Source organism: Magnolia sinica, chromosome 15 (genome assembly GCF_029962835.1).
Source record: "Magnolia sinica isolate HGM2019 chromosome 15, MsV1, whole genome shotgun sequence".
Lineage (NCBI taxonomy): Eukaryota > Viridiplantae > Streptophyta > Magnoliopsida > Magnoliales > Magnoliaceae > Magnolia > Magnolia sinica.
This window is the reverse complement of record NC_080587.1, coordinates 28395370-28418525: the sequence shown is the minus strand read 5'-3', so window position 1 is coordinate 28418525 and position 23156 is coordinate 28395370. Positions and strand designations below refer to the sequence as shown.

At 38.9% G+C, this 23156-nt stretch overlaps 1 protein-coding gene across 1 annotated transcript in view; it reads right to left on the bottom strand.

Annotated features, from left to right (window-relative positions):
- LOC131227858 (protein LONG AFTER FAR-RED 3) overlaps positions 1–23156 on the bottom strand; it is a 139014-nt gene that overhangs the window by 95434 nt on the left and 20424 nt on the right. The window contains exons 3-4 of the mRNA XM_058223686.1: positions 15849–15950; positions 12575–12647 (exon numbers count right to left, since the gene is read on the bottom strand). Coding sequence (XP_058079669.1) covers positions 12575–12647; positions 15849–15950 — 175 coding nt within the window. The remainder of the gene's footprint in view (positions 1–12574; positions 12648–15848; positions 15951–23156) is intronic.

The following is a 23156-nucleotide window of genomic DNA, read 5'->3' as shown; positions in this document are numbered from 1 at the left end:
AGACTTATTTTCATCTCTTGTGCTATTTCCATTCCTATGATGAGAGCATTATTGTGACGCCCCGTCACTGTTACACATGTGGGCGGGCACACGTGGGCGGACGCTGATGTGGGCGGGGCCTAAGGGCCTAGGCGAGCTACCAGTGGTTGGCAGGCTACTGTGCTGGCAGGCTACTGTGTACGCAGTGGGAGGTTGAACTTGTCCCACATCGGAAGCGCTGTCCAAAGTTGTGATGGTTATATGTGGAGTTAGAACCACCATAGTATGAGGCCTTTTGGGGGCAACCCCGAGAACAAAACCGTGCGGGCTGTGCCCAGAGCGGACAATATCATACTGTGTTGGTCGGGCTGTTACAAATGGTATCAGAACCGAAGACGGCTCTGCCCTCGGTGGGGGATATTGTGACGCCCCGTCATTGTTGCACGTGGGCGGGCACATGTGGGCGGGGCCTAAGGGCTTGGGCGAGCTACCAGTGGTTGGCAGGCTACTGTGCTGGCAAGCTACTGTGTACGCAGTGGGAGGTTGAACTTGTCCCACATCGGAAGCACTATCCGAAGTTGTGATGGTTATATGTGAAGTTAGAACCTTCATAGTATAAGGCCTTTTGGGGGCGACCCCGAGAACAAAACCGTGCAGGCTGTGCCCAGAGCGGACGATATCATACTGTGTTGGTTGGGCTGTTACAATTATACTCAGCTTCATTATTGGTACATGTGGCACCCAATGTGAAGGAATATAATAACAGATCACCTTGAGGGCTAAGAAATATTATTCCAGCACCTACTCCTAAAATCCGGGAAGCGACGTCGAAGTACATTTGCCATGAATTAGGCGATTCAATCAACAGTACTTGCTCATCTGGAAGTTCATCAGAGATCACTTCACCATCTAAAACGGGATAAGCTGCTAAAAAATCCACCACTGCTTGTCCTTTCACTGCTTTTGCCGGTTCATAAGATATCGTATACTCCGAGAGGAACATCCATTTAGCTAACCTTCCAGACAACATTGGTCTCGTCATTAAGAACTTTATTGGGTCGGCTCGTAAGATCAGGATTATGTCATGGGAAAGACATAGTGTTGTAACTTCTGTACTGCAAACACTAAGGCCAAACATTATCTTCTCAATAGGAGAGTAATTACACTCTGCACCTATCAAAGTTCGGCTCAGATAATAGAGAGCGATTTCTCTCCCTTGTTCATTTGCTTGGGCTAATAGAGCTCCCAAGGACTTTTCGAATGCAGAGATGTATAGAAGCTAGGGTTTATCGTTTATAGGGGTTGCTAGTACTGGGGGTTGCTTTAATAACTCTTTGATAGAGTTGAATGCGCTTTGGCATGATTGATCCCATTCAAATTATGTTCCTTCATGAGATGAGAAAATGGCTGACATTTACCAACCAGATTAGAGATGAAGCGTTGTACATATGCCGACTTTCCTTACAAACTTTCAAGTTCTTTCAAATTTCTTGGAGGCGGCATTTCTTGTATAGTCTTAATCTTTCATGGATCAATTTCAATTCCCCGATGTCAGACGATAAATCTAAGAAATTTACCAGACGACATACCAAAAGCACATTTTGTCAAATTCATTTTTAATTGTTTCTTTCTGAGCTGACGAAAAACTGAAGACAGATGTTCACAATGTTCTTCATGATTGTTTGACCTGACTACCAAATCATCGACATAACATTCTACGTGTCTATGCATCATGTCTTGAAAGATATTTTGCATCACCCGCCGACGTTCTTAAGACCGAATGGCATGACCTTATAACAGTAGATTCCTAGAGAAGTTTTGAATGTTTTTGCTTCCTCATCTTCAGGTGCCATGCGTATCTGATTATATCTAGCGTATCCATCCACAAAGGACATGATCGCATACTTTGTTGTGCTATCGATTAGCAACTCTGTTATAGGCAACAGAAAGTCATCTTTTGGGCATGCTTCATTTAAATCTCTAAAATCGACACATACTGTGATTTGTCCACTTTTCTTTTTTACTGGGACAATACTGGATATCCATTTAGGATATTTGACCTCTCTTATGAAACTGACTTTGATTAGTTTGTTCACCTCTTCTTCTATTAGAGGTATTAGATCTGGATGAAATCGCCTTTGCGCTTGTTTGATTGGGTTCTTATCTTTATAAATATTAAGCTGGTTCAGCGCTGCTGATGGTTGCAAACCTGGCATCTCCGCATATGTCCAAGCAAATACAACTCTGTTTTCTTTCAACAACTTGATATATCGATCGGCTTCCTATTCAGACAAACTGGCGTTTATATATGTATGTCGTGGTTCTTCTTCTGTTCCCAACTTTATCTCTCACATAGTGTCGACCATCAGTTGTCCTCCGTCTTCTATCTATTTTGGAGATACTTCATGACACTTAATCATTTCAGAATCTGTCTCTTGACTGATTGTCGGGTTTGTATTAATCAAATTTACTTGCACGTATGAAGATGTTCCCAATCCATGAAATTTGTCTTGTTTCTTTTCATTTACACCAATTGAGATCTGCATACCCATGCCGTTGTTTAACCCCGTTGATTCTTCGCAATCGAAACCCATATTCTGCATAATTTTCCAGTTGATTAGACTATATCTCTTCAAATCTTCTGATGTTAATTTGTCGCGAGTCACATTGTCATTAATTTCTTCTTCTATTCTCTTCTCTGATGGAGCATAGAATTCTATTGGCTCAGGATTCTTTGAATTGGGCTTGACATAAAACCGTTTTGGCATGACGGAAAACGGCTTCCTTCTTTCGGCATGGGGTGTTGGCATTGTAATCTCCATCTGTGCCAGTGACACTAATGTTAGTGGGGGTTGGCCGAGCTGCCTTAGATGTTTTTGAACGAAATAAAATTTCTTCTTCTTATCTATCTTCTCAGACAATTCCATTTTTGCAACTCTGTTTTCAATTGTTGATTCCGTGTTGTCTCTCGATTTCGTATTTTCTTCACTTCCTTCTTTACTATTCTCTAATGTGAACTCACTGTAGTAGCTTACATCTGCGAAGAAAGATTCTACTTTCGTGTACGGTTTCGCATTGGCCATCACTTTATACTGAATTCCATTTCGACAATATTTGAAGCATCAATGCAGAGTAGATGGTATGATATCATATTAATGCATCAGGGGCCTTCTCAAGAGGAGGTTATATGTCGTCACTGCATTTACAACATGACATATGACATTCGTAGCCAATTCACCTATGTCCAGTGTCAACGTGATTTTTCCCAACGCACGTCCGTTTTGATTGAAGCGTTGTATCATCATCCCGCTAGGACATAAATGAGAGCAGCAATATCATTACTTGTTTAATACCTTCAGGGGTAATAAATTTACTGCGGGACCATTATCTAGCATTATTCGCTTGATTTGCTTGTCACGAATATGGCCAATAATCATCAGCGGTCTGTTATGTTCTTTGTCGCAGATCAGATCACTATCAAAAAAGGTAATAACGGATATACAGTCATTTACTTCTGTCGTTCTGGGCATATCCGGTCATGCTAACTCCGCATTTTCCATTTCAATAAGTAGCACTTCTCTGATGTTGTTATCTGACAGAGCTTGGATCAACGTTTGCCTGAAGTCTTTTGATAGACGTAACGCGTCGTATATACTTAAACGAGCAGGGATACATTTCAGATGACTCACAACATCATAGGTTACTTTTTCAACTTTATTCTTCCCTTCTTTTTCATCACCAGGTGATATTTCGGGCGTCTCACTTCACATTACTTCAAGCCTTTGTATTTGAAATGGGCTTGTTACTTTCTTCCCTAAACGTAACGTGACTACTGCCGCTTTGCATGTATCTGCTAGCGGTATTTTGGTCGATTCCTCAGAAGATTTGATGGTAATCATATTGCAACTTTCTCTCTTCTTCCCTTCGCGGCATTCAGGCAGCAAATGCTGTCCATGTTTGCTCTTTTCGTATTCTGTCTCTTCGTGCGCAGTATCTCGAATAGATAACGCATTCACAATTTCTTTTCTGTTTCTTCCTTTCTCTTTTCCTATTATGATTTCACCTCTGTTTATCATCCTCTGCAATATATTTTTCAACATAAAGCAGTTTTCTGTCGGATGTCCTAGCAAGAGATGATAATGACAGTAATTATTTTCTTTCGTCTTTTCTGCTTCTTCAGGATGCATGGACTGGGGCAATTCAATTGTCCCGGCAGTAAGTAATTGGTTCGTCATGGGAATGACGTCTTCTTTCTCGAATGCGTATCCATCATGAGAATCGTACGGTCAAGGTCGTTTGTCGTTTATTCAACTTTTCTTCTCTCGGTCGACAACATTTGCTATTAATCTGTTCAATCCTCTTCATCCTGTTTCGTTCTGAAACACGGGCATTCTTTTAGTCATTATTTCAAGCGCGTGAGGTTTCGTGGCGAGGTCACGAAAAGTTCGTATGCCCGTGCTTGTCAACCCGAACGCAATTCCTGTTTCCATTGAATTCAGACACATTTTCACTTGTTCTTTTTCTTCAGGCAGTTGTTTGCATGATGCCCCTAGAGTCTTCCATCGTTCGGTAAACCTCTCCACCGACTCGTTCTCTCTTTGTCGTACGGAAGCCAATTCTGTGATGCTAACATCTCGATCAAACGAGAAGAAATTTGCTATGAAAGTGTGTAAGACCCTGAAAATCGGGGGTCGAACATATACTCAACTCCCGAGTTCCAACGCATCACTTATGCAACATAGACAATGATGATTTAATGTTGTCCGTGTTAGTGCATTAAAGATGAATGGGATTAAGCCAAAACAGCATATCACACTCCAGAGATGAATAAATTTACGCAAGCGGAAGACTGTGATTAATAAATATAACATATAAGTTGTTATAGATCTCCAGAGTGAAAATGTCACCAGGTTAACCATATACATGTATACTCCCAAAGTGATCAAAATGAATATACAAGTGTGTCCCAAAATACAGAACAACAGTGCAAGGGCATCTAGTCAGTGTCCCTGTAGCCCCAGTGATCAGGACACGGCTCACATGAACCCGCCCGATAACTGCATGTAGGAGAACACCTCCCCGTCATCCTCGAAGTCTGGCTCCGCCTCGTAGGCATCGTCATCACCTGCAGCTAAGACATAGTCTGGTTGGTGTTTAAAACACCGTCCCAGAACGTGGGAGTGAGTGATCAACTCAATGGAACTATAAAGCAAAGGTTAACATGTTATCAATTTAATCAAGCAGTAATGATAAAACAGTACAGCAAACATGTCCTAGATATTCTTGTTAATACAAGAATGATATGCGATAATAATGCATGCGATAATAATGCATGCCCTCGCCTGCACTCCATCGGCGTCTTCATCTTACGGCGCGCATGGCAACCACCCGAAAGTGTTCTTCCTCGCCAAAGCACATGCAATGCGGTGCATGCTCATGTTAGCCAATACTTAATTAGATTTATTCATACAGCAGTTTTGGGAAGCTAAGGTACCTCCCTTGTATCATTTCCCAAACAATGATCTATTCTAGGGTCGTCAGTCCTAGCTAGTCTCATACGATGTTGCGGTTCTAGGTCGCTACAAAGGGCTCATCACCTAATCAATGTAGGCCTAGTTTATACTCTAGCTGTTACGGAAAGGCTCGTCGCCTGAACGCAGTCTCAGAGTATGCTCAAGGTCACTACAAAGGGTTCGTCACCTGATCAGTGTAGGCCGATAGCTCGAATACAGTGTCCCATACCACCGTATTTGGCTCACGAGGCGGTGTTGCTCACTGGTTATTACGGGGAGGCTCGTTGCCCCAGCGTAGGCCGACAGCTAGACCACGGTGTCCCATACCATCATGTCCAACTCATGAGTCTTAACGGATCGAGGTACCAAGGTTAACGGGGTTTCCACTGGTGAGTTTAGTACCTTAGGTTCAAGCAATAGCGTCCATACATGATGAACATACATCGGGTCAATTGGGTTACTTGACGAGCTCGACTAGTACGAGCGTACATCAAGATGATCGACATGAAGTGCGTAAGCACTCCGTGTGGCCTAACCACTATCGACAAACTCCGTACGACTCGAATTCCTCGAACACATCTGTTGTGGCGAAGCTAACTCAGCCACTCGTTCGAGAACCGTTACCAATAGCCTGGACTACGTAGTAGTCCCAAACGCATGTAAATATAACAGGATAACACATGTGATAGGCATATCAAAGTTAAACAATTAATTCAAGTAACGTAACTAATTGAACATTTCACAAAATACAAGGTAAACATACGCACAAATGCATTTCATGCTAAATCACACAAATTTAATCTAAGTTACATGAAGGGATATATACACATAGCTAAGGTAGTTGAGAATCTCACCTCAACACCTATATAACATACACTTTACTAAATATTTACTCATCCAGACATTTTCACAAACACTTAGACTACACACATCAACATACATGACGTATGTTGCTCACAACATGTATTAGGGCAAATCCTTTCACTAAGGAGTTGTCATAAATACAACACGCATATATCCACGACGGATAATCATGGCAAGCAGGGATTCAAATTCCATACTCATTCAATCATTTCCACAAACACTTAGACTACACACTTCAACCTACACAGTACAACTCAGTTATAAGCTATATTAGGGCACATCCTTTCATAAGGAGTTGTCACGAATTCAACAATCATATGTTCACAGTGAATAATCATGGCAAGCACAAAACCAAATTCCCGATATATCCCGTCATTTCAACCTACACATGGAATAGCCTATATTCAACATAGTTCATATATAATCATAAAGCGAGGAAAGCAGCATATCTAACATGCGAAACGGCAACCTAGTCTATTATAAATCATTAACCGACATTGAAAGCCTTAAAAACCATAACCTATACGTTTATAGTCCGCACCTTTCACCGGTAAACTCGTAACGGATTCAGTTTGAACACTCCGCCTTCGTCTACGGCACAACGGCAACCTATAGTATGAAATAGGTTAGCTATTTCATCACATACCCTATCTGAATCCCTAAAACAGATTAGGGTTAGGATTTCTTACCCAAAAACGGAATCAGAATCGCCAGAATAGCGATATGGTAGTGGTAACTAAGCACGTGGAACGGCGAGATTGAGTCCCGAGAACAATCTCCCACACTCTCTCTCTCTCTTTCTCTCTCTTTCCTTCTCTTTTCTCTCTTCTCTCCCTAGGGTTTGCAAATTCGTATGTGAAGGGAGAGAGAGGGTTTAAGGCCCTTATATAGGCTCAAACGTGAGCTCAATGGCCCCAGGGCCATGGTATACTTATATTATAGCCAAAACCCATCTGTTTCGGCTCAACGGAGCACTTCTGGAGGCCCCTTTTCTGCATGCGGTCGGACTTAAGCTCCCTGATATTGGTCTAGGTCAGGCTAAGTTTTCGGTCCGATCGGATTTACAGATCGACCGCGGCGGACCAGTTTCAATTCAACGATCACCGGTACTCGATCAGGGTCACAAGTGCACTGACATGGGTTGGAAATTTCCCTTGATCCGAGGGTGTAATTGGGTCAGATTCTGACGGTCTAAATCCTTAGATTTGGCCCGCAAGTGAGACGACTCAATTCACTTAAGTTTCAGTTCTCTTTCTAAAGGTATTCGCGTTTCTCACACACTTTGCTCCGAACTCAAGTTGTGCGTTTCTGGATACTATTAGGACTTGATTTCTGACGTGGTAGTCAAGTCCAACAAGGCGGTCATAACCGTATGGTTTCGTCGTAATCAGACTTTCGACGCACGGTCCAGGTTCGATACGGAGTTTCAGTGTACTCCCGAGAGCAACTGGGATTAAAGATTGATCCTAAGTTTTACGGTAATGTAGCGGTAATGATTCTGCACGTTTTGGGTCTTGCAGATCATATTTAAAGTGATTAGTGCTAATTTCACAGGTAGTCTAGTTTAGCACTAGCTACGGATTTTTCCGAGACGTTACAAAGTGTCTTGTATTTGATCCCATGTACGTATGGATTCTGCCGCCAAACTGGAATACCATCGGAATGCCTTTCCGATCAGAGAGGACCCAAACAGTCATAAACAATACTGTGGGACCGTGGAAAAATTGCCCATTGTTGTGATAAAATGCATGAGGTCTTCTTCTGGGGATCCGTCTCCTTTAAATTTCTGAAAATCTGGATATTTGAAATTTGTAGGAAATGGTATGTCCTCAACTTCACGGGGATATGGCGTTCTGAACCTAAACCTTCCCGGGTGCTCTCGATCACTTTCAGTTCTAACGACCTCTGTTATCACCTGCCGTATTTCTTATTGTGTAATTGCTCTTGCGGCTGGAGTTGACCCATGTGATCTTGGCAGCTGTCATCCTTCCGGTTGTTGTTCCTGGCCGTTTCATGTGGCCATCACGAGAGGAGTTATGACATGTGCTACATTGTGCGCTAAGGTGGTTAGTGCTTCTCAAAGACTTCTGCATTCCTCCAATAAAGCCATCTGTGCACGAGCCATTTCAGCAAAACATTCGTCCGTAGACGGTAATGGATTTTGGCTCGCATCTGCCATACTGTCAGCAATTTCTATACTTCTTGATTGTGTTGTTATCGAAGTGGGGGTTGCAGAAGAGTTCGGTGAAAAAGAACTCCCATTAGATCCCTTGATACTTTCACAGGATCCTGATGATTTAGTCGTGATGATTCATGAAGACACCGTTTGTGATGACGAGAGAGCAGCGAACTTTGGAGATAATGATTCATTCTCTATGGGAGACTTTCCGTTTTCTGTTCTAGTTCATCGAGTAGCTGTGGCAGAAAGAGTCAGGAAATCTTGCAGAGTGAAGGAGCTGGCGGATTGTCCTGGATATAATGAAGGTGGGGCAAGTGCAGGATTTCACTTCGTAGCATTACGCGTGATCGGCCCTCTAATCATCTGTAACGGGACTGGGCTAGCAATAGCGCAAGATCGAGCCCTTGATCTTCATGGCGATACCATAGTCCACTCATCCTTATCATCCTGGTGCACGGGTGACACAAATATCACTCCAGCTGCAGCTTTAGTCAAGGTCGATCGGATTTCCTGATTTAAGGATCAAGATGATATCTGCTTATTACAGGCGTAGTCGATAATGAAGCCCATGGGTGTGAAGTAGAAGATTGTCTGGTCAGAAGCAAAAGCCATTACAATCAAAGCTTCAAAAGTTTCAAGTTCCTGGGAAAAATAGTTTAGTTATATATCAATATCGAGAACTTTAACAATTGTATATTTGATCTTGGGGATGAAGGGGAGGATGTTCCCGTTGAGAGTTGCCATTTTGGCGTCATGATGGCATCGTTTGATGATAAAAGTTCTCCAGATAATTTTTAAGTCGATATTGAATAAGTTAATAAGTCCCCAGTGGAGTCAGCAATTTGTTTCGACAAGAAACGAATGTATTGCAATTGGGGAATATTGTTCAATATTGACAAAGAAAAATAGAAGAACAATCATGATGAGGTATTTTATTGATTTAAAGTTTGTTTACATCCTCATATTTCTCTTGATTCCTAGGTAAAATATACAATTATAATGAAATAGAATATATTCATATATGACTTTCGGCAACGTTTTGGCTTGAAATGCGATCTAATTAATAACAGAGTCATTGTGTGGATCTTTAGGAGTCTTTTTTTTTTTCTCTTTAACTCAAGGATCCTTAGATTGATCATCTTCTTGAATAAATTGTTAAGAGATCGTTGTTCAAAAGCAACTTTGACTCGATCTTTAGAGCATGAGCCTTATTGCACACGCGCGCGATGGAGTATGGTTCTTCCATTGCGCCTGGCGCAATAATCATCACCTCCTTGGTGTTCTTCCCACGCAATACCTAGGAAAATTCTGGGATTCTTTGCTGGTTCTTCCGGACCTCTAAACAGTTTGAATAAATCAAATAAAGAAGGAGAAGGGGTATTTAAAGGCAACCACACGTGCAAAACCCTATTTCAGCACAACAGAGCCTCACTGCGCGGGCTACTGATTGTCATTGCGCGGGGCACAATGACTCCATCAATCTTTCTTTCATGAGTCACAAGTACATATTGCGCCCTACGTAACACAGTCCACTCTTCTAGTCTTCATTGCGCGCCGCGCAACAAAACCCCAAATTCTTTACTTTCTATTTTTCTTCATTTCCTTTTAATTTATGTTCCAACAGTATCGGGTATCGGATGGTAATATCATTTGTATCAGGTAATTTATCGCACTTTGGAAATATGGGGAAACATTGAGAAAAATGGCTAAATTTTACAATGAAACTTCAAGGATTGTTAAAAAAGACCTTAATACACACTTTTAAATCATAACATCTCCAAAAAGAAGTGCATATAATAGGATGCCTTTGTATAGGATCCTAAGCTATGCTCTGTCTGACTGAATTAATGCAACTATATTCAAATTGAATGCATAACATTTAGAGTGTATGTGATGATCATTTCATCAAACACTCCTAAATACTTCGAAATTAATCTCAATTGACAGCTAGTTGAAGGGAAATTTCAAAATTATATCTTTTTTAATATTTTTTATTAATTTTTAATTTTAAAATGATTTTTATTTTTCGAAAATTGACAAGAACTTAACAAATCAGCATATTAGCCCTCATACATGCTTGATTTCATGTTTGGAGTGCAACATTACAAGTAATTTGGGAGAAATTAAGGCAACTTCAAATTTTCCCCGAATCAGACCACCTACACTCAAATTTCGAAATTAGAGTGTATGTAATGATCGTTTCATCAAATACTCCTAAATACTTCAAAATTAGTTTCAATTGACAGCTGATTGAAGGAAATTTTCAAAAAAAAAATCATGGAGAACATGAAGAGCCAATGGATATTGAAACCAAAGCTACAACTCCATGATTTTTCATGCAAAACATGAAGAACCAATGGATTTGTAACCATTTGACACTGATTCAACATAATTTCAACAACAACAACAACAACAACAAAAATAAAATAAAATAAAATAAAATAAAGAGAGAGAGAGATAGGAAATTGAAAATGCTCATCGGATCGAACATGTGGGATATATCGGTACTACTTGTGCGTTTTGTATCACAAGGGTGGGATACAAGATATATCGTGGGACATATCGGCCAAATCATCAATATTTAAAACATTGTTCTTAGCTACCTAATGTATACTCCTAAGTACTTAATTGCAAATAATCTGAAGATGCTACTAAATATAATTAATGGATTCAAGACGACATATCCTGTGGCCTGGTTGTGAAATGGTATGAAACCCTCAGCCTTGGGACTCTGCCAAGGAGATTTGGGACTCTGCATGAGATGTATGACGTAGATAAGAATCGCACTTATTTACCAATTGTACACATTCACATGTATATGTATACATACATACATACATTTGTATGCATATATGTATACACATACATTCACACACACACACACACACACACACACACACACACACATATATATATATATATATATATATATATATATATATATATATATATATATATATATATATATTTATATATCTGCATGTATATTATGGATGGCTACAATTGACAGCCTGTGGCCGACTGGTGGTTTGATGGTCTTCTATAATGGAATCAATAGCTTGTGGCCCACCTGATGAGTGGATTGGGCTGACTTTTGCACCAGGAGATCCTCGTGATGGAGCCAATCTTCACACACGCACACGCTTAGGCAACAGCACAAGCAAACACACACACAGAGGAAAACACATGCCAGCGCACGCACATGCGCGCACACAAACACATGAATGCCCACCCAAGCATGCACCGCATGCGCTCACACACGTGTACATGCATATATGGAAATTTTTTTTTACTTGCGTGGATATATCTATAACCTGCCCTCAATTTATAATGATGTTTCTAATTCTCTTCAACTCCCCTGGTAGCAATGCACCAACCAATCCCTACCTAGGGTAGAGAAGGGCTGATGTCATGTATGCAGCCGATCATTGAACTTTTGCAAGCAATCACAAAAAATTCATGTTTCAAATGTTATAATTGGCAAAACAGGATGCGTAAACCAAACCTCTATAGCTAGAGGAGGCTATAACAATGATGTTTATGATGATAATGATGATGGTGATGAGGTACAATCATCCGTGATCATAATTACATTAGGTTCCCACTCAAAACTATTATACATAACTATTTCGGGCCAAAAACAAAAAAAAAAAAAAAAAAAAAAACTAATTAGGGCAAAACAGAAACAATTGAAACAAGTGCTCCAGCATATTTCCTTCTTGAAGGAACAATGGATTGACCCAATTTTTTATTTCCTCCTTTTATTTTCTTTTATTTTCTTTTTTCTTTTTCCTTTTTCTTTTTTTTTCTTTTTTTTTTTTTGAGAAGATAATAGAATTTTATTGCAAAAGGACTAGCTTAAGGGAAAAATTCCTATTTGAAAGAGATACCTAGCCAACACCAAGATCAACCCAACCATTCTTCAAAACAACATACTTTTGTTTTACTTCTGGCCGAACTTATGCTACACTGAGATGAATTTGTTGAGCTGCTCCCTATTTAAGACACTAATTATAAACAAGTTTGAGGCAAAGTTTACCTCTTACAGCTTCTTTGACCTTTCTCACAAACTCATCTTGGCTTTTCACATCTCGAAGTACTACTCGTACCATCTGATTTATGTGCCCAATTCACACCCAATCAACACATTATATCTAAAGAAAAAGTGAACACATACAGCAATAAGACAGAAACATATAAATACAAGCTAGACCAAAATTTACCAAAAATATAGTGGAAATTAACCAGGCAAGCGGATTCTTATATGTAGATTAAGAAAGTAAATCATTGCATAAATTTTTGCAAAGAGAGAAGATGACATATTGCATGTCAAGAACACATAACAAGTGGCATTGGCAAAGAAGGAAACATCATGGAGTTAGTCACTGCCTTCCGCAATATGCACGCATTCCCAGTCCATTCCCACAAACTAAGAGAAATCGCCTAGGCCATAAATAACACTGGAAAAATGATTCAACAATTAGCTAGGTCAAGGCATACAACGTGTGTGCATCATCATCATCATCTACTTCTAGAATTAATTGGGGCACTACATGAATCCTGCTTCACCATTCCACTCTATCAAGGGCCACACTTTCAGTTAGACCATACTCATCAAATCTTTTCTTACTGCCTCCATCAACATCCTTTAGGGCCTTTCCCTTGCTCTTTTAGAGCTCCAACTCATACCATCTCCTAACTGGGGCAGTTATTAGTCTCCACTGCACATGACCACGCCATCCAAGTCTACTACTACTAAGTTCCCTCATCTTATTACCTATTGATACTACTACTAAGTTCCCTCAAATGTATTCATTTCTAATTCTATCTTTCCTCATCTTACCACCCATCCATCTCAACATCCTCATTTTGATATTCATCCTATGAACACGTTGTTCCTTAACTACCCAACATCATGTCCCATAAAGCATGGCTGGTCGTATAGCCATCGTATAATTTTTTCCTATCAGTTTGAGTGGTACACAACAATCACAAAAACTACAGAGGCACATCTCCACTTCTTCCACCCAACTTAAATTCTATGGAAAGATCCTTCTCAATCTCTCCACTCTCATGAATTATTGACCCAAGGTATCAAAAGTAGTCTTTGGAAACTTCTTGGTCAGTAATCTTAACCAATTTCTCATTTTCACTCGTATTGTTACTAAAATTGCAAGCCATAGACCCTCGTTGCAATACATAGTTCTTGGTTGGCACCATATTGATCATTATTACATAGAAAGGATGATTGCCCCTTAAGTTAGAGGCGATTACCACATTTTCAATGAAGTGGGTAAGGATATGGGAATTCCCCTAACCACTGCAAGAAGCTTCCTGAAGGTCCCTTCAGTTTACTTTCCAAGGAGGAATAGAATGGAGAGAGGAGCATAGAACCAAAATCTCCTCTATTAGTAGTTACCAAATGAAGGAAGAGACTTAAGAATCAATCAGTCTCCTTATCAAACTAGGGTCACTGCTCCCAACTAATTTTAAATACTTTAGATTCTAAAGGGCCCTTCCATAAGTCTAGCTTTGTGTTAACATCCTCCCTCGTATTTTCAATCAAAAGCTTGTCATCTACAAACAACATACACCATGGGATCTTCCTGCAAATGCCCCATCAACTCGTACATAACCAATCAAAAAGGTGCAGGCTCAATGGCAATCCCTGGTGCAAGCCAACAGTAATTGGGAACTAACTTGTCTCTCGACTAGTGATCGTCACATTTGTTGCCACTCCCTCAGAAATATCCTTAATCATTTCAATATATCCTCTTGAAAATCCTCTCTTTCCCAGCATCCACCACATTAATTCTCTGGGTACCCTATCGTATGCTTTCTCCAAGTCAATAAAGACCATGTGGAGATCCTTCCTCCTCTCCCTATATTTCTCCATCAATTGGCTTAGGAAAATAGCTTCAGTGGCAGACCTCCTGGGCATGAAACCAAACTAATTTTCTAATATATTAGTCTCATGCCTTGGTATTTACTCAATCACTCTCTTAAAGTTTCATACTATGGCTCATAAGTTGAATCACACAATAGTAAGTGCAGCTTTGTATGTCTCCTTTTTTCTTCTAAATAGATACAACGGTACTTTCATCCATTCATAAGGCATTTTCTTCTATCTTACAATCTTGTTGAATAACTTTGCTAAGCAAAATAACCAAGTATCTCCCATACACTTCAAAACCTCTATTAGTATACCATCTGGTCCAAGGGCCTTTCTTGTTTTCATCTTTCTCAAAGCTTTTTCACTTTACATATCCTAATACTACGAAAGTATCTATGATATCTTATGTCATTTGAGTTTATGGTTCCTACTATTTCTATGCTCTTAGAGTGCTTGAAATTTAACGAATTCTAAAAATAGCTTCTCGAGCTTCCATTGATTTAGTCTTTTACCAGAACCCGCTAGTTATCGATATTAATACATCTAACCCAATCTACGTCCCTAGCCTTCCTCTCTCACTTTTGCAAGTTTGAAGAAATCTTTCTCACCCTCTCTTGTCCCTAATCTATTGTACATAAGGTATGCCGTAATGATAATGGTGGGAGTAACAGTCCCTACCGTTACCGATATGCATAACGATTTTTATACCCCCGTAACGGTAAAAATAAAATTAAAAATAATTAATAATAATAATAAATAAATAAATTCAACAAAAATATGTCAGAAAAATCTGGAATATTGAGAGTATTCGAAATATGTTTTCTTTTGTGGTTTTGTACATCTTTATGATGGTGTAACGGTCCACTCCTTGGTAAGAATGTTGTCCCGGCCTGTCTGATGATTTTATTAACTCGATAGGCTTAGATTGACCCCAAATTGGCTCGAAATTCATACAAGCTATGTCTTTCATCCCACTAATGCATATCCTTATGCATTTGACATCATTCCTACCAAGGAAAAATTAAATTAAATTCGAATCAATAGTATCGCCAATTTGGGAAACCACACGAATGCCCCAAATTGACCACAAATTCATACATCAATGGCGCTCATCCCACTAAAGCATATCCCTAAGCATCTGACATCATTATCCCAACAAAAAAAAAAAAAAGACAAAAATTGAAATTAAATTCGAATGAGTAGTGTCACCATTTGGGGGACCACTCGAATGCCCCCCAACATCAGCCCAAAATTCACCCAATATATGGCACCCGTCCCACTATTTAAGATTTCATACCCAACAAGCATAATGTAACTAATGCAAATGTATAATGCAGCTTAAAAACCATAATCAACCAATATAATAAAAACAAGTATATTTGGAGAAACATTAACACAAAGGATGGCATAATCATACAACCTGCAAACCTCCAAAAATCATGTGCACATGAGAGTCAATAAATCCGGGAACAACAACTTTCCCTTCGAGATTCAACTCTCGAGTTCCATGACCTATTAATTCCTGCATTAACATGAAGAATGCATGAGATGAAAGAACCCCTACAACCAGTAACAGAATTTCAAATTTGGCATGGAATATGAGAGAGTGGTTACAACATAAGAACAATGAATGATGTATAGAGCAGTTCGAAAATCTAAATGATGCCCTTTTGTAGATAAATCATAACGATACGATTTAGTAGCATGTAAGATATATTGCATGTTAAAAATCAGTGCCAACTTTCCTTCACGGGACATTTTAGAAGCTACTAAAGTAATATAGTAGTTAAAAGTCAGTGCTAACTTTCCTTTACAGGAAACACATTTTAGAATCTGCTAAAGTAACATAGTAGTTGCTGTCATCCGTTATACAGTTGCACACTATGTAGGGGTGACATGACGGCATAGGGCTAAAAGCGTAATGATGTAGGACGGAATGATCTAACATAATATGATACCATGAAATTAAAAGACAGATTAACTAGAGAAATAGAAAGACAAAATAAAGCTAATTTACCATAAATTCAGAAATTTCAGATTCATGTCATGTCCAAAGTTAAGCCTACGACAGTCCTGCAATGCAAATCTCGTAAATTACTGATTAACCAGGACCTATGGGAGATAGAACCCCCATCCTAACATAGGGATAAATCTGAATTCAGTGGAAATCATGCCTTGTAAGAGTTTTGACATGTTAGGGCTAGTTAAAGGCTAGGGAATGTGGGAAATGAGTTTGGGGTATCTAGGCTTAGAGGAATTAGGGGTTGGAACATTAAGGTTGAGGTTTTGGCCTTTGGGAGATGGCGGATTAGGATTTCAGATTTTGGGTTTAAGGGATTTAGGATTTAGGGTTTCTAGAATTGAGAATATGGGTTTCAGTTGAGGGAACTAGGTATTTATGATGTGGACAAAAGACTTTGGAATTTGGGAATTTTAGGGTTAGGATTTTGGAGAGATTAGGATTAGGGTTTTAGAGATTTAGGGTTAAGGTTTTAGGGATTTAGGGTTTTGAGAACTAGGTTTGGATGGGTTAGGTATTATAGAAAGAAGAATGAAGGTTCAAAGAAGAAGAAGGGGAAAAAAAAGATATGAAAAGAAGAAGATGATACCTTGTTGAGAAGAGAGAAAACTAGAAAAGATAATTACAGAATCGTTCCCCGTAGTTTCGCACCACCAATGCAATCACAGGATGAAATTTTTTTGCTCAATCTCAAAACGAAAGGAGAGAAATCTCTTTCATTCATAACATGCATATTGGCTAGGGTGGGAACGTCCAACCCTTTATAGTCTCAAAAAAGAACTTTTACAAAAAGGCACACTCAAATAAGATTCTCCATATAAAGACACTTAATGAATTAAAAATTGTTCTTAACTCCCTAATCTCAACACAAATATGAGTTATACCAAAAATAACAAAACATGTAAACAAACTAAACTAAACAATTTCGTGGCCCACGAGGGTCCACAACTAAGATGTCTAATAATGATGATCCAACCTCCAGAATGGTCTACGGTCGAAATCCAACAGTCCAATCATCGTGTTCATTCGATCCAACGATTCTATGTGTCCATCAAGCTCCTATATGCAACCCACATGCATCTTCCCAATGTGGGATCTTTAAAGATTCACGAACATGCACGTGGGGTCTTCAACGTGGCTACGAATGTGAATTGGGCCAAGTGGGCCCCATATAATGGTTGTCTAACAAAGCGGGCCCCATGTAATGGTCGTCTAGCTATAAGGAGACTAGCTCAGCCCTCCTCTGGTATAGTGCTCGGATGTCCTCATCATGTAAAATCATTCAAAAAAATAAAAATAAAATAAAATAACCATTATAATCATTGTATACAAGCCTTACTTTTAAATCAATCAATCTTAGACTTTCAAGAGCAGCTTAACAAAGTAAAAACCACACACCATAGTTCAAAAACTCAGGAACTCAAACTTGACTTTAAGGTCCATCGAGTCAAGTTGACTTTAAAACTCGATCAAAGTAGAAAGAGTAGAAAGAAGAGAGATAAGATAGAGAGAGAGAGAGGAGAGAGATGGAGAGTGAGTGAAGAGGAACAAGAGAAGAAGGAAAAGAAGAGAAGACTTTTTAGAGAAATACAAGACTTGCATTAATCCCTCTTAAATAAACAAACACACCCATTAATATATAATGCTTCGCAAGAATACATCAATAGAATACACATGCTATAACGACCCAATTTTTTTTAAATTCTAAATTCGAATTTAAATTCAATTTTTTAAACAAGAGTAGAGAGAGTATGATTGGTTGTAATCTCTCTTCCCTATCTCGTAGAGTATTCCTCTTCTTAAGGAGAGGAATTTGGATTGCTCCAAGTCTCTTCTAAAGACAGAGTATTCCTCCAGACCTCTACCAAAAGAGAACCAGAGGAAACCCAAGAGAAAAGCAGAGAGAGAGAGAGAGAGAGAGAGAGAGAGAGAGAGCACAGGAAGAAGGCTCTCGATCTAAGTTGGTACCTTTAATGTTTTTTAGCTAATTGTTGTATGGTCTCAAATCTTAGTGATGGATGGCTCGAATTAGTCGTTCGTCCATCATCTATGTATACGTGACATATGCAAGAAGATTCAAATATCTGCACAGTGGCCTTTGGCTTTCTACATAGGGAATTTGTCCTAGCCATGCATATGTGGATGATTTGATCCGTGTGGTCTATCTGCTTTCAGAGGTTGGAAAAGACAAGAACCTCAAGGAACGGACTAATCTAATCATTAGATGGACCGTAAAGGTGGACAGTGATCTGGGTGTTCTTTTATTTTTGGTACTTTTGATTATTCCCACCTAATCAACGTAATGAACAGTTCGGATCAACCGTACGTTCATTGCATTGATGTATTCGGTATATTAGGTGAAGAGACACAAACCTCTGCGCAATTTCTTTTGTGAATTGGCGTAGGGAATTGAGTTGAGCCACCTTGATGTGTGGGAATAGATCCACACGGATCATTTGATCGTCGAGGTCGAAATATGCCGGGACCCCGCATATCATATTGATCCGACCATCAGATGGGCCACACCAATCAAATGAAAATCCTAGATAAATCATGTAATCCTGAATTATGTGGGCCATGGAGGTTTCAGATCGAGCTGATAAATGGACCTTTCTTAATTAATCATGAGAGGGCCAATGGTTGGTTTGGATCTAACCAACATATATAATTGGATTCTAAAATCAAGATGTAGAAAAATCCTCAATTTATAATTCGGTTCATCAAAACCGAATTGAGTCCAGAGACCATCGATTCGACATTCGACATTCAATTTGATCGACAATGCGGTTGATCCGATCGACAAATTATGGATCAGATCTGTTCGAATCCAAAATTGAAAATCTGGATTAATGAATCAATTATACTTATAAATTCAAATATATTATGAATGTCCAGACAATTTAAATTTCGCAAGATGATGGATGATGACTTTGCTTTGATCTAATGGGTCCTACATTAGGTTGGGGTGATCACAAATCTTGTGTTCAGGGTTGGATTTGAAGGAATCCAATTGGACAATGTATGGACCCCAAATATAGAACTAATCAATCAAAGGTGGGCCCCACCATATGAATTAATATAATCAGCAAAATGATTTTACTTATATGTTATATTATGGATTTTTAATTCGTTCAAATTCAGGTAATATATTAGAATCAACATTACCGAGTTACAGGTGAGTGATCCAACATGTTTCCTCTCCATTAGAGTTACGATAGCTTCACTGTATCTGTTATATACAATTTAATGTTTCGTTTCATTTTATTTTATTGTTTTGGCTAATTTGAAACTATCTAATTTAATGTTTGTTGAATACGTTATTCGATTCATTTCATTTGAGAACTATTTTGTTGTTGATTTCATCAATTCGGATGTAATTTGTGTCGACGCCCATCCATAATATCCCTGATACTAGCAATAATATCCCAAATACTAGAGAAAGATCTGTAAATATGTGAAAATTGACAAAACAAATTAGGAAATTTTCCAAAAACTCAAAAAAAAAATCTTTATTTTTTTGGGTTTTTTATTTTGTTCTTTTGGTGATTTTGATCATTCTTGGTTTTTATTGAGTCAAAGTTTGGATTTGAGGAGAAATCTTGACTTGAAATGAAGACAAGCTAGAACTCAAAGATAACGAAAAATCCATAGAAACTTCATTCTTTTTTTTTCTAAATGTTAGCATGGATTACAATGTGAATCCATGTTTATGCATGATTCTCATACGTTAACATAGAGTTGCAGTGAAAATTTAAATTTAAGTGAAAATTAGGGGAAATTGGGGAAATCCATTTTTTTTTAATATTAGAAATAAAATAAGTGTTCTTCACTGTTAATTAATGTGGAAATTTTAGATATTAATGAGTGTTTTTTATTTTATAGTGATTTTTTCAACAACACATCATTAGGCCCCTGTAAAATGGAAACTTATAATATATTGCAATATTTTGTTTGTTACATGTGTAAACATGTGTGTTTTAACATCTCCTAAATTTTCATTGAAAAATCCACCTTTTTCCAAATGTTTCCCTTGGATAGCAATACGTTTTTCGAATATCAGCAAAACCAATACATGTTTCTACATCCCCAGTCATTGATACATGTAACGATATCAACACTCTAAACATTAATCATGGGAGAAGAAAGATGGAGACTTAATTAAACGATTTCAATCAAAAAGATCTTCAGCCAAAGTAGCTCGCATACACCTGGAGCCATCGCCCGATACTCTGCTTCAGTACTTGAATAGGCCACAACATATTGCTTTTTGCCCTTCCATGTCAATAGATTCCCACCAACCAAGGTGCAATAACTGGAAGTAGATTGGCTACAAAGGGAGAGCCAGCGTAGTTTTCATCACATGGGCCTCAACATGAAGATGAATGTGGAGAATAAAGAATTCCCTGTGCAGGTGAACCTTTGATATACTTTAAAATACGGTAAGCTGCCAAGTGATTCTGATGGAGAGCACGCATGAATAAACTTACTACACTGACTGCATATGCAATGTCAAAATGACTAATAATCAAACAGATGAGTTTGCTAGCAAGCAGTTGATCTTTCCTTTTCTTTTTCTTTTTCTTTTTTATTTTTTATTTTTTATTTTAAGACTGCAAAATTTATTGAAAAACGCCAAAGGCAACAAAGAAAACAAGCAGAACCAAAACAAAACAAAAATAGAAACCAAAACAAAATAGAGAAAAACCTAAGCAAACTATAATTTGCATAATATTTGGGTAGAGGATCCTATAATCCCTCTTGATAAGATAATTAAAAAATAGGGCATGGCACATGTAATGCACATGGAGAGGGTAGGTGAGAGAAAAACGGAGAGATTGACTTAAGGATGTGGCTACATGCAGCGCAAGCTACACGGAGAGAGAGAGAGAGAGAGAGAGAGAGAGAGAGAGAGAGAGAGAGAAGGATTTAAATGGGCAGGTGACCAATGCCCACTTTTTTCTAGGGTTAAGGCCCACTGGAGCTCTAGATGAATCTCTTTTTTGGGTTGACGTCCTGACATGAGCCGACACAAGAGAGTTACATTTACATGTCATATAGTCATTGTGGTGGGCCCCACAAAGCCTTTATTGCATGGTCTCCCTCATACCACATTTATGGTGGACTAGATGTAAAGAGGAAGAGAAGTGAAAGCGAGCTACTCTCATCAATGATTTGAAAAGAAAAAAATACCCCACAGTTGAAGTGTCAACCACACCCAAAATCTACTTATTGACACCCCTCCCCACAATTAATTGTAGGGGTAAAATTGGCCAAATACTACTCGCCTGATATATATATATATATATATATATATATATATATATATATATATATATATATATATATGTAGCCAAGCAAGTGAAGCGCTAATTTCTAACAGTAGTTTATATATATAGGCCACCCTTTCCAACCCACCCACACACGCGTGTGTGAGGAGTAGCTTACATGACCACTCCGAATATGCCTCATATTCCGAAGATGAGTTTACATTCCGAGAATGAAGATGACTCTTCACATTCCAAGGATGTCCTTTCACATGCCGAAGATGTTTTCTCCTACTCCAATGAGGTGACTTTTCCAATTCCAAAGAGATACCTTTTTTAGTAGAAAAACTCTTGGAATTCCATAATTACATTGAATTTTCTAATTAATTGGAGGATACAAAGAGTCACATGATTAATTGGTTCCTTTGATGGGTTGGAACCAAATGATCTATATACTCTAGGACTCTTGATCCCTCTCTCCAACTCAACATTGCAGTGAAATACACACATCTCCATTCATGCACCATAACAAGTTGAGCAGAGAGATCAAACCCAGTTTATCTCTGGTGTTGATCAAGCTAGAGGGGTTGCATGGTGAAGATCTTAACCGTTAAAATCATTCAAGCAGTAACTCATCAGCATCAAGCTTCATCATCTGGTTCAATGGTCCAAGATACACCCTTTAAGTTGTACAACATTTGGTTTTGTTGAATGCATTAGTTAATGATTGTGGAGAAAAATGAGTGGAGAGAAAAACAAGATAAGTGGAAATCCATCACGGGGGCAAACAAAGGACAAGGTTCAGATCGTGAAGGTAAAGGGATGCTGCGACATGGGAAGAACGAGGTGACAGAGAAGAGAGAAGCTGGCAAGATATTCGTCAGAAGTTGACATCCTCTGGGAAGAAAACTTCTCACACTTCCAAGCTCCCGAAATACCCTCCGCTATATGTGGATGGCTTCCTGGAGGGATGGCTCTCAATCAACTTTTCAAGAGTTTTCGGGAAATCAAGCATCGTCATGGAAGTCTACATTCCACCGGACCGCGTGACATCTCGCTACAGATGTTTTGCCTTTGTTAGCATGAGCTCGAAAGGGGAGATCGAATGCGCAATCAAGTTGCTGGATAGAGAGAGTATTGGGAGCAAGAAGCTTCGAGTTCGGAGGGCTCGATTTAGGCCAAATGTGAAAAACAAAGAGCGTGAAAGCAATAGATTGTGCAAAAGCTCTTTGACTAAAGGGGAGTAGGTAGGGAACTTGCAAAATACCAATCTAAATACCCAGTAAATCTCAACAAAACAAGGAAGGCATTCATCATTTAAAGGAAGTAGAACGTCAAAAAGTGGTGTCGGAGAAAACAGAACCCTCCGAGTGGGTGTGGTCCCAAGCTTCTTCTAAAGGACCAATTGTCAATGTGAGACCGAAGGTTATCAACAATGCACTCG